The sequence below is a fragment of the Bombina bombina genome, chromosome 1 (assembly GCF_027579735.1).
Source record: "Bombina bombina isolate aBomBom1 chromosome 1, aBomBom1.pri, whole genome shotgun sequence".
Taxonomy (NCBI): domain Eukaryota; kingdom Metazoa; phylum Chordata; class Amphibia; order Anura; family Bombinatoridae; genus Bombina; species Bombina bombina.
This window is the reverse complement of record NC_069499.1, coordinates 70,898,551-70,911,288: the sequence shown is the minus strand read 5'-3', so window position 1 is coordinate 70,911,288 and position 12,738 is coordinate 70,898,551. Positions and strand designations below refer to the sequence as shown.

Sequence of the window (12,738 nt, the reverse complement as noted above, 5' to 3'; positions counted from 1 at the left end):
AGTTATACCCATCAATACTAGAAGTAAAGTAGCTCAATACAAAATTAATGGATCACGCTGTATGGGTTTATGTATCCACCACTATATTATATTCAATAGAATTGTAGTGTACTGTTAGTACGTTAATATTGAGTCCCTTTAGTCATAGTGTATTATATATCACTTATGAAGAAACAAAATAAATGAACACAGTCATGTGGAGATTCGTCTATCTGATAACTGTTCAGATTCTAAAAGAGGCAGTATTCAGCAGTGTTATTATTGCACTTGCTCATTTGCATGATGATCTCTGATAGATCAAATAATTATGTAACTGTCAGGGTTTTTTCCCTGCTTTGTTTGCCATGTGCTGCTGGCAGCCATTTTACTCACCTCTCTTGCTGACTCTGGAGCATAGTGTGTGATGCTGCTCATTTCCTGCATGCCCTTTTATGGCCAGACGGGTGTACATCATCCATGTAAGACAGGTTGCAGTCTCAGAATTGTGATGTCATCACTTATTATTTAAAGGGCCTCTGTTCAGTATGCTTTGCCCTTGCTTTGTCTCAGACCTGTTTGTGAGAGTTCCAGTTCCTGTTTATTACCTGGCTGTCTGATGTCCCTCCTGGTTCCTGATCCCTGGCTTGTTCTTGACTCTGCTGTTCTCCTTGTTCCTGATTCTGGCTCGTCTAACTACTCGCTTTGGCTCCTGACTCGACTCGTCTGACTACCAGCTCTGGTTTTGACTCCTGGCTTGTTATTTGACTTGTGGACTTTTTATTATTTTTTGCTATTAATAAAGGTGTGATTATTTTTGCACTTCTCGTCTCAGTCTGATTCCTGGCACCCTGACATTACACAACGGTCAAGAATCCTGATGGTACTAATAATCCACCTTTACCTACCATCATTCCCAGGATGGATGAACAGGATCACTGCTTGGATCAATTTGCACTAGCCCTGCAAACCCTGCTGACTCGCACTGCACATTTGGACCAAAGTATCCCGCAATTTATGGCTGCTCCTGTTTCCGCTGCTGCACCTAGTCCTACCAGGAGCATGTCCGGTTCTGCACCTCTACCTCTACCTCAGCGATATGGAGGTGATCCTATTCAGTGCAGAGGGTTTCTTGAACCAGGTGGGCATTTACTTTGAGATGTTACCTCAGGTGTTTCCCTCTGACAGAGCTAAGGTGGGATTTCTCATTTTGTTACTCTCTGACACCGCTCTTGCCTGGGCTAATCCCTTGTGGGAGACTAATAAACCTGTGATTTCAAATTACCCTGAATTTGTGGTCTCCTTTCAAAGGGTATTTGATATTCCGGCTCACTCCTCCTCTGCTGCTAAACGACGCATGTTCATTCAGCAAGGTACGAGATCTGTTGCTCAGTATGCCATTGAGTTCGGTACGCTTGCCGCAGAGATAGGTTGGAACAATGAAGCCCTTGTTGCCGCCTTCTTTCATGGACTCTCCGATGCGATTAAAGATGAAGTTGCTATTTTGAAACCCTCCAGTTCCAGGTGATAAATTCTTCACCTTTTCTAGTTGTTCTGGGTTATCCCTGGCTCCAAAAGCACAATCCCAGTCTCGACTGGTGCAAAATTTTGTTGTGGTCTCCGCAATGTATTTCCACTTGTCTTCGGAAACCAGTTAAAGTCTTGTGCACTTCTTCGGTATCTCAATTGCCAGAGGAGTACCCAGAGTTCCTAGACGTTTTTGACAAGGTGCGTGCCGGTACTTTGCCTCCGCATCGGTCTTACGATTGTGCCATAGACCTGTAACATGGAGCCATTCCTCCTCGGGGCCGGGTTTACCCTCTGTCTTTTGCGGAGAATTGTGCTATGGAGGAGTATGCTGCCGATGCTCTGTCGTGGGGGATCATCCACAAATCCTGCTGTCCTGCAGGGACTGGCTTCTTTTTTGTGAAGAAAAAGGGTGGCGAGTTAAGACCATGCATTAATTATAGGGATTTTAATCATCTTACCATTAAGACTGCTTACCCTATTCCACTTATTACGGAACTCTTTGACCACCTCAAGGGAGCTACGGTCTTTTCTAAACTTGATTTGAGAGGATCGTACAATCTCGTTAGGATCAAGGAGGGCCACGAATGGAAAACAGCATTTAACACCAGGAGTGGGCATTATGAGTATCTTGTAATACCCTTTGGCCTATGTAATGCTCCTGCTGTTTTCCAGGAATTTATTAATGATGTCCTACGAGATATGTTGCAACAGTGTGTTGTGGTGTATTAGACGACATCCTCATACACTCACCCACACTTGAGGCTCATCGTTCTGATGTTACATGGGTTCTTCAGAGACTACGTGAGAACGGCCTGTTTTGTAAACTTGAGAAATGTGAGTTCCATCAAGTAAACTTCCTAGGTTATGTTATTTCCATTGCAGGGTTCTCCATGGATCCTGAAAAGTTGTCTGCAGTTCTGCAGTGGCCTCGACCAGTTGGTCTTCGGTCTATTCAACATTTTTTGGGGTTCGCAAATTACTATAGAAAGTTAATAAAAACTTTTCATCCTTGGTCAAACCTATCACAGACATGACCCGTAAAGAGAATGATCCACTCCATTGGTCACCTCCTGCCATTAAGGCCTTTGATGGTCTTAAGACTGCCTTTGCTGCCGCTCCAGTTCTGGCTCATCCTAACCATGCCTTTTGTTCTTGAGGTCGATGCGTCTGAGACTGGAGTAGGTGTCTTCTTGTCTCAACGTCCTACGCCTGACGGTTCCTTGCATCCGTGCAGTTTCTTCTCTAAGAAATTGTCTCCAGCAGAGTGCAATTATGAAATTGGCGACAGGGAATTACTGCCCATAATTCTGGCACTCAAGGAATGGAGGCATCTTTTCTAGGGTACTAGTGTACCAGTGCTCATTCTTACTGACCACAAGAATTTAACTTATCTATTTGAAGCAAAACGTTTGTCGCCCCAACAGGCCAGATGGGCGCTATTTTTGTCTCAGTTTAATTATGTGGCCTCCTACCTACCTGATGCCCTCTCTCGACAATTTTTGCCTCTGTTCAAGGAGGTGTCTGTACTTACTCCAGTTATACCTCCTGATCATATTTTGGCTTTCATACGTACTAATTTGACTTCTCCTTTGGGGGAGGAGATCCTGGCTGCACAAACCAATGCACCTCCTGAGAAACCTAGTGGTAAGTGTGTTGTTGCTGAGAATCTTCAAACTAAACTTTTGCACACTTACCACTATCCTAAAGCCGCAGGTCACCCAGGCAAGAACCAAATGATTTGGTCTGTAACTCAACAAAAACCTGGTGGCCAGGTTTTTGTTCTGATGTTGCTGCGTATGTTGCTTCCTGCTCAGTTTGTGCACAGAATAGGATTCCTTCTTCAACCTATTGCTAATGGTGAGCATCCTTGGACACATCTTTCCATGGACTTCATTGTCGAGCTCCCTGTTTCCAATGGCAATACAGTTATCCTTATGGTGGTTGACCGTTTTTCTAAAATGTCACATTGCATTCCCTTGAAGAAGCTACCTACCGCTCAGGAGCTTGCTTCAATTTTTGCCTGGGAGGTCTTCCGTTTACATGGGTTACCCAAGGAGATAGTGTCGGACTGGGGTAGCCAGTTTGTCTACAGATTTTGGAATTCATTTTGTGTTCAAATGGGGATCCAGCTTTCCTTCTCCTCGGCATATCACCCTCAATCCAATGGTGCTGTGGAACGGTCTAATCAAGCTCTGGAACAGTTCCTCCATTGCTTTGTCTCAGATCACCACAATAATTGATCTGAACTGTTACCTTGGGCAGAGTTTGCTTGTAAAGATTTGCATTTTAGCCAATCAGTGCTGACTCATAAATAGCTCTGTGGGAGTGAGCATATCTATATGACACACATGAACTAGCACTTTCTAGCTGTAAAAAACTGTCGAAATGCACTGAGATAAGAGGCAGTCTTCAAGGGTTTAGAAATTAGTGTGTGAGCATAGCTAGGTTTAGCTTTCAACAGAGAATACCAAGAGAACAAAGCAAATTTGATAATAAAAGTAAATTGGAAAGTTGGTTAACATTGCATGCCCTGTCTGAATCATATAAGTTTAATTTGTCTAGACTGTTCATTTAAAGGATTATGAGACTGAGGTATACCTAAGTGCCAAAAATATACCCAATCGCCCAAGAGGTGGTGATACCTAGCATTCACCGCAAAAGGCATAAAGGGATAAATAAATAAAGACCCAGGCGCCTGTCCTTACGGAGGCTAAGGTATAAATAACAGTGAGCTACAATATAAAAATATGATATTTAATCAATATACATAAAACATAATGAATCAGCACACATAAACTAACTTCATGGATCCATGGAAGCTAAAATAAAATGCTTGAGGTACAATGATAAAATAATAAAATACTTGAGGCACGAATAAAAACAATTGGTGAGCCAATCAATAGAAAATGTCAATACAAATGTAATCACAAAATGTCAATACGAGTGCAATAAAAAAATGCAATCAATGAGATTAAAAACAATGCAGTGGTGATGCAATCAATATGTAAATCTGTTGATAATAGTTTCCTTCATCACAGAAATAATATATTGGATACTCTCCAAGATGAAATTCCTTTGGTCATCTGGGACTTCCACATCTTTTTTGAGAAAAAATTCTACTGCTCTTAACCCTTCTTGGTGTGGGATACATGTGTATAATGACGTAACGTCACATGTTGCTGAAATGTAACCATCTTCCCAGGGTATTTCCTCTAAGAGATTCAATATCTGAGTAGAATCCTTGAGATAAGAAGGCAGCTGTCTGACATATCTTTGCAGATTGAGGTCTACGTATTTGGACAGATTACAGCTCAATTAGCCAATGCCTGAAATTATTGGTCTTCCTGGAGGTCTCTGCAGTGATTTGTGGATCTTCGGCAGATGGTATATCACTGGGGTGATAGGGTGGCTAATATTAATGTAGTTAAACTCTTTCTCATTAAGTATCCCCAGTCGCTTTGCTTTATCCAATATCACCATTAGTTCTTTTCTGTATGTTTCCACTGGATTGGAGGACAATTTCCGGTATGTCTTCTGATCACTTAGAATTCTTTCATTCTCCAATCTGTAGTCAGTTCTATTCATAACAACAATTCCCCCACCTTTGTCCGCGGGTTTGATAGTTAAGTCATAGTTATTCTCTAGTGTTTTGATCGTTTTAATCTGTTGAGTTTCCTAATTTTCAATTTCTTTAATTGTATATCTCTTATTTCTTTACACACTATAGTTTCAAATGACTCTATAGCTGCTCCTTTACTGTTGGTTGGATAGAAAAATAACTTGGGTTTTAATTCCGTATGTTTGTAAATGTCAGTGTAGTCTCTTGGTGCACAAACAGATCTCTCAACTGGTGACTTTGAGAAGAATATTTTCATCGTTAACTTTCAAATTAATTCCTTCTTATTAACGAAATTCTGGAATTTATCCAAGCTTCTTGTGGGAGCAAACGAGAGGCCGAACTTGAGGACAGAATTTTCTTCCTTAGTCAGTACATGGGAGCTCAAATTGAAAATACCATTAGTGTCTTTTACGGCCAATTCATTTTTCTTCTTATTTATTTTGACCCCTCCTCTCCTTCCTCAGTGGATCTTCTTCTTGTTGATGTTGTAGGTCTTTCTGACCCCACGTTTTTCTGTAGTCTCAGAGACCTGTCTTTCTCTCTGCTGTGTGAATAATCCAACCCTAAAAAAGAGGGTGAATCTACTGCAATAGGAGTAGTGGATGTTTGGAGATCTACTCGTGGTTCCGTTCTTTTAATACGCTGCTGGATTTTCCATTCATCCTTCGTATTTCCATCTTTGGGTCTCTTCTCAAGAGGTTCATCTTGAGTTTTCATATGCCCTCTTTTTTTCATGGGTGTCTTATATACATCTCTATAAGCATGATGAATATCATCTCTTCTCCCATATTCCTCAAAGGGGGGATCCTGTCTCTGATAGTCATACATAGATCCAAAGTCATCTTGTCTATTCTGGTATGATCTCCCTTCAAAATAAATAAGAAGAAAAACAAATTGGCTGTAAAAAGACACTAATGTTATTTTCAATTTGAGCTCCCATGCACTGAAAATTCTGTCCTCAAGTTCGGCCTCTCGTTTGCTCCCACAAGAAGCTTGGATAAATTCCAGACTTTCGTTAATACGAAGGAATTCATTCGAAAGTTAACATTGAAAATATTCTTCTAGAAGTCACCAGTTGAGAGATCTGTTTGTGCACCAAGAGAATACACTGACATTTACAAACATACGGAATTAAAACCCAAGTCATTTTTCTATCCAACCAACAGTAAAGGAGCAGCTATAGAGTCATTTGAAACTATAGTGTGTAAAGAAATAAGAGATATACAATTAAAGAAATTGAAAATTAGGAAACATAATCTTTCAAATCAACAGATTAAAACGATCAAAACACTAGAGAATAACTATGACTTAACTATCAAACTCGTGGACAAAGGAGGGGGAATTGTTGTTATGAAAAGAACTGACTACAGATTGGAGAATGAAAGAATTCTAAGTGATCAGAAGACATACCGGAAATTGTCCTCCAATCCAGTGGAAACATACAGAAAAGAACTAATGGTGATATTGGATAAAGCAAAGCGACTGGGGATACTTAATGAGAAAGAGTTTAACTACATTAATATAAGCCACCCTATCACCCCAGTGATATACCATCTGCCGAAGATCCATAAATCACTGCTGAGACCTCCAGGAAGACCAATAATTTTGGGCATTGGCTCATTGAGCTGTAATCTGTCAGAATACGTAGACCTCAATCTGCAAAGATATGTCAGACAGCTGCCTTCTTATCTCAAGGATTCTACTCAGATATTGAATCTCTTAGAGGAAATACCCTGGGAAGATGGTTACATTTTAGCAACATGTGACGTTACGTAATTATACACATGTATCCCACAACAAGAAGGGTTAAGAGCAGTAGAATTTTTTCTCAAAAAAGATGTTGAAGTCCCAGATGACCAAAGGAATTTCATCTTGGAGAGTATCCAATATATTCTGACTCACAATTATTTCTGTGATGAAGGAAACTATTATCAACAGATTTGTGGAACGGCGATGGGGACCAGGTTCGCGCCAAGCTACGCAAATTTATATATGGGCAAGTGGGAGCACATTTTCTGGGAATCTTGCCCAGCTAGAACGGACCTGGTCCTCTATCGTCATTAAATAGATGATTTAATCTTCATCTGGAATGGGACCCAAATGGATCTGGATTTCACTATTGAAGTTATGAATAATAATAAAAACAATTTGAAATTCACATATGCATGGAGCACTACTGAACTAACCTTCCTGGATCTCAAAATAGATAGAAAGATGGAGATGTCTACACACTTCAAAGAAGTGGACAGTAATTACATCCATAGAACAAGCTGCCATCACAACAACTGGAAAAATAACATCCCAAAGGGACAGTTACTGAGGATGAGGAAGAATTGCTCCATCCAAGATAAATGGGAAGAACAGGCTATATTCATCAAATCAAAATTTTTGGAGAGAGGATATGATGAGACCATGTTGGAACAAAAGATTCAAGAAGTCGGCAATATTGAAAGAACTGAACTAACGAAATATAGAAAAAGAACAACAAGGGCAGAAGATGGAATTTTGAACATCCCAATGAATATAGTGAGAATAAGAACATCATTGAAAATATATTCCAGAAACATTGGGCACTTCTGAAAGATGACGACATAATTGGTGAGAGACTCCCCATAAAACCAAGGTTCATCTATAGAAAAACTAAGAATTTAAGAAGCAAATTAGCTCCAAGTATACAGAGAAAAAAGACATCTGGTACGAAAGATGTATTTGGGAAAGTGATTAAAGGCTTCTTCCCTTGCCTGTCCTGTAAGGCATGTAAACGCGGCATTAAATCTGCAACGTTCAGTTGCTATAATACAAAGGAAGAATATAAAGTCCACAATTTAATTAGATGCCAAGACAAAGGAGTAATATATATGTTACAATGTTCATGTTGCCTTCAATATGTGGGTCAAACGTCAAGAGCTTTGAAGGACAGTATATGTGAACATCTGTTACTTATTGAAAAATTGAATACGGATACAGCCTTGTATAAACATTTTTCTGTAAAACATCAAGGGAATATAAGAGATCTTACCTTTATGGGAATACAGAAGGTCAGAAAAGATTGGAGAGGTGGCAACTACGAGAAGAAACTTCTTACTGCCGAATGCAAGTGGATCTTCAATCTAGATTGTCTCTTTCCCAAAGGATTGAATAATAAAGAAGATCTCTCTCACCTTTTCAATATGATTTGATTTTAAAACATCTGGTCTTGAATAGCCAGCTAACCATTGAGTCATTCTCCCAACAAGCCATCTAGTATGACTATTGCTTTCTATGACTATTGAGGGAGGTTATATTCCATATTTCCTACTTTATATATATATATATATATATATATATATATATATATATATTCTCTCTTCTTATATTAGTCTCAGCATATCAGTTTCATCATCATTTAATCTGTCCAAGACAAAGGTAGTGTACACTTTACTCCAAGCATTTCAACCTTACTCACTCAAGCACCCTCCAGAGTCTATGATATTGTTGTGTCTATTAGGTCTCTAGTTCAATACATACAGTTTTTTTTTTTTTTGTTTTTTTTAACACACCAGCTCCCCACTTTCACCCCACACAGGCTCTCCTGTTTCACTCCAAGCTTCTATTGCCATTGCAAGGTTCCTGGCCTGAATTTCTCCTTTATAAACTGGAAGGCGCACGTTTTGGCCCATGAAACACGATATAATATCCGTGCCACCTGAAATAGAGCCTAGCAGGACATTTTTCTTTATACTATTATACACATATTCGTAGCTTTGAGGCTTTAAGGGGGATCCTGTAGATAGTATTGTATGAAGGGTTTTCAGACTGTTTGTTTCAGATGGCTTCAGATTTTTCTCTTCTAAAACAGCCAGCCATTTTGCACCAGTCCCCATAATGGTTATCCCCAGACGGTCTACTAGATCCCACAGCACATTGGGACTGGGAACAAGAGGAGAGCCATCATACAGCACCAAGGAAGCCCCAGTTGATAGGGCAGTGATCAGCCAATTCCACATCATCCATCCAGCCGTTGTATAATACATGATAATGTCACTGCTGGTTGTGTTGCCATGCAAAATGTTCTCCTTTAGATGTTGTATGAGACTTCCCCCTGCTGAATGAACCATGCATTTGGGAGCTCCAGTAGTCCCAGAAGAGTACATGATGAACAGAGGATGGTTAAATGGCAGCTGTTCAAATTCCAGTTGTGGGGCTTGGTCTCCAACTTTTCCACTTGCCAGAAATTCATCTAAAAACACACTATTAGGAATCTTTGAGATGTCAATCTTTTCTTTTGGGAAAACATAAGGAATTACAACAACCTTTTTCAAGTCTGGCAATCCTTTCACTACACTCTGTAGTTTCTCGAGGTGACCATGTTCTTTTCCATTGTAAACCACAGCTTCAACTGAGAAGATTAGTTTGGGTTGAATTTGGGAAAACCTGTCCAGCACTCCATTGACCCCAAAATCAGGTGATGTGGAACTCCAGATAGCACCAATGCTTGCTGCAGCCAGGGTCGCTTCTAGTGTTTGTATGCAGTTTGGCAGGTAACCTACAACCCGATCTCCAGTTGTGACTCCCATCTTCCTCATGGCAGCAGCATACAGGGCAACGTCTCGTCTCAGCTCATCAAAAGTCACGTTCTCGATATGTTCTCTGCCTTCCCGTGCAGCATAGATAGCAATTTTGTCATTCTCTTTGTGTTTAAGGAGGTTCTCTGCATAGTTCAGACGACTTCCTTTAAACCATTCTGGAACATCAGAGATCCCTTTGGATTTGTCAATTACCTCATCAAACATGCGGGAGTAAACGATACCACTGAAGTCCCAAAATTCCCCCCAGAACTCTGGGTAGCATTCAACAGACCACTGGTACAGATCATTGTAATTAGCCAAATTCAGCCCATAATTACTGTTTATCCTGACCATGAATAGGTCCATCTGTGTGATTTTTTTGGAGTCCGGGTACCACATCACTTTGGACTCCATGATCTCCTCCGTGAGCTCCTCCTCCTTAGACATGCTGAAGGTGTTTACTCTTTCTGACACTCAGCTCGCCTCGCTCTTCTACCACTGCAAACATCCAATACATACAGTTTATCTCCTACAATGCACATTCTAGATTTTTTCTGCATTGTCTTATCTCCACACATTATATTATATTATGTTGGGTTGAGAATTTGGATTCTCCTATTTAGGTCAAGAAATAATTATTTATGCATTGGCTACATCTTAAATATGAGTTATGTGAAGACCATTCGATCATCTTCTTTTATAGTTTGAAAGTACTCCAACCATGATATCCTCTTTAGTAAGTTATAGAATACACAACAGTTTTCATAAATTTTTGGTAATAGGCGTCACTTGGAACACTACCCTTTAGCTATTCTCCTTTTGCTCAAATGTCCACAAAGAATAGACTGTGAAAACTACCCTTCAGCTATGTTCCATTCCCCCCAAGGTACACAGAGAACAGACTGTGTATGTCGCCTTAAATGTAAATATCAAACCTCCTCGATGTGTTCCTCGATATGTTATTTCTAGGTTTAAACACTCAAATTATTCTAGCTATTAGTTCAAGGAACATTCAATCACTAGCACACTAAGGAAGAATTGGCCCTTAGTAAGCTATTGGACTCATGCTACTATCACATTAGTTCATATTGTGTATGTTGCCCTAAATGTAAATGGCCTTAGTAAGCTAATGGACTCATGCCACTATCACATTATGTAAATAGTCTGAGATAGTAGGCATTATTATACGCAGAATTCCTCAGATATATATATTTTTTGTTCTTATGTTTATCATATTTTTTTCCTATTCTTTTTGGTGATCCATTCTCCTAAGACTCATCAAAGAATAATCAAGGCCATCTATTTGTACCCTATTGTTCCGACATATGTAAGAGTATAATCATCTGACTACATTATTATCACCTTTTACATCAAAGCACTGTTATCATTTTAGAATATATCCCTATTTCTTTGAATTAAACCATATCTGTCCCTGTCTTCAATTTTAAACACAGTCCGATTATACCTTGGGACATCAAATATATCATCATTCTTATATATTTCTGTTTTTCAAGAGATGAACAACAGGAACAATTATTGGAGCTCATATAGTATATATATTGCCCCATATATCGAGTTTATATAATAATCTTTTGTATTAATAGGTATCTAAACATTGTTACCCAATAGGAATACAAGTTTAGCGACACACCTCAGAATGAGCCAATGATCAGTGCCTATAGTGTTTCCCAATGTGAACACTAGCTTGAGCTCACACCTTAGAATGACCCAATCACCAGTGTTTTACTGCATCATTACATATTGGGCACTTCTAAACACATCATCATTAGAAATTGGGCACTTCCAAATAAATGATTAATCTAATTCTAAAAGCATGATCATTAAATTAACGATCATGATTCTACTAGTTTTACACCGACCGGAAGTGGTTTCCCGGAGGCAAGGTATATTGAGAATGTTTTCATGTTTTATAAGCTGTAATGGCATTGATTTCATTAACGGTTAGTATAATCGACTCAGTCAGATGGACTATATTTGTTTTGTATGTTTTATATGAGTTAATATTCATATTATAAAATATGTGACAAACCGGAAGTTACAATGTCTTGAATATCCGGTCAGTTTGTCAATCCCCCTATATAAGGCCACCAGCCACCTCTCATAAACCATTCTTGATAAAGGCCTAGCATGGGCCGAAACGTGTAGACCTGCACTGGTAAGCCTTATCCCATCGTTACCTCTATTTGTGAATAATCTACACTATATTTCTTTCATTTTTTCCACAGGAGGACTACTGTCATTGTTTTCTGTGTTCTGGCATTTTTTGTTGTTACAGCCTCAAGGAGTATGGAGACACTGTTTTTTATTTTTGCTGACACTCAGAGATACAAGTTTTTTTTTTTAACTTTTTTGTGTAAACCCACTTTTACCACTTGTACACTCTTTGCTTATCTTTTATTTTTCACTTTATTTTTTTCACATTTTTTTATTTTTTTATTTTGTTTTATCCGGACACTGGATTGTTGTGATTATTATCTTCTCACAAGTACTTTCCTCATCTTGACTTTGAATCATTGGATATAGATACTATCACTGGCACACCGACATCACATTTTTCAATTTTTCTATTTTTACAGACTTACCCCCAGCTGTTTACATATTGATTGCATCACCACTGCATTTTTTGATTGCACTCGTATTGACATTTTCTATTGATTGGCTCACCAATTGTTTTTATTCGTGCCTCAAGTATTTTATTATTTTATCATTGTACCTCAAGCATTTTATTTTAGCTTCCATGGATCCATGAAGTTAGTTTATGTGTGCTGATTCATTATGTTTTATGTATATTGATTAAATATCATATTTTTATATTGTAGCTCACTGTTATTTATACCTTAGCCTCCGTAAGGACAGACGCCTGGGTCATTATTTATTTATCCATTTAAAGGATTATAACAGTTTGTTGGAATATGTTCTAATAAAGTACACGGATCATCCTATTTACTTTTTGTTAAAACTGAAATGTTTAAATAGTTTAAAATATATATTTTATTCTGCTTCATAACGCAACAATAGACAGCCCACAAAAATGGGCTGTCCAAC

At 38.9% G+C, this 12,738-nt stretch overlaps 1 protein-coding gene across 1 annotated transcript; it reads right to left on the bottom strand.

The window, feature by feature from the left end:
- Positions 1-8,655: 8,655 nt before the first annotated feature.
- Positions 8,656-10,172, bottom strand: LOC128636262 (acetoacetyl-CoA synthetase-like). The gene has a single exon (XM_053689300.1). It carries the CDS (start codon positions 10,117-10,119, stop codon positions 8,656-8,658), a length of 1,464 nt encoding a protein of 487 aa, XP_053545275.1. The 5' UTR covers positions 10,120-10,172.
- Between the last annotated feature and the right edge of the window lie 2,566 nt (positions 10,173-12,738).

Bases quoted from the DNA above. Each gene is read 5' to 3' on its own strand.
- LOC128636262 (XM_053689300.1), bottom strand. From the start codon at position 10,119: ATGTCTAAGGAGGAGGAGCTCACGGAGGAGATCATGGAGTCCAAAGTG.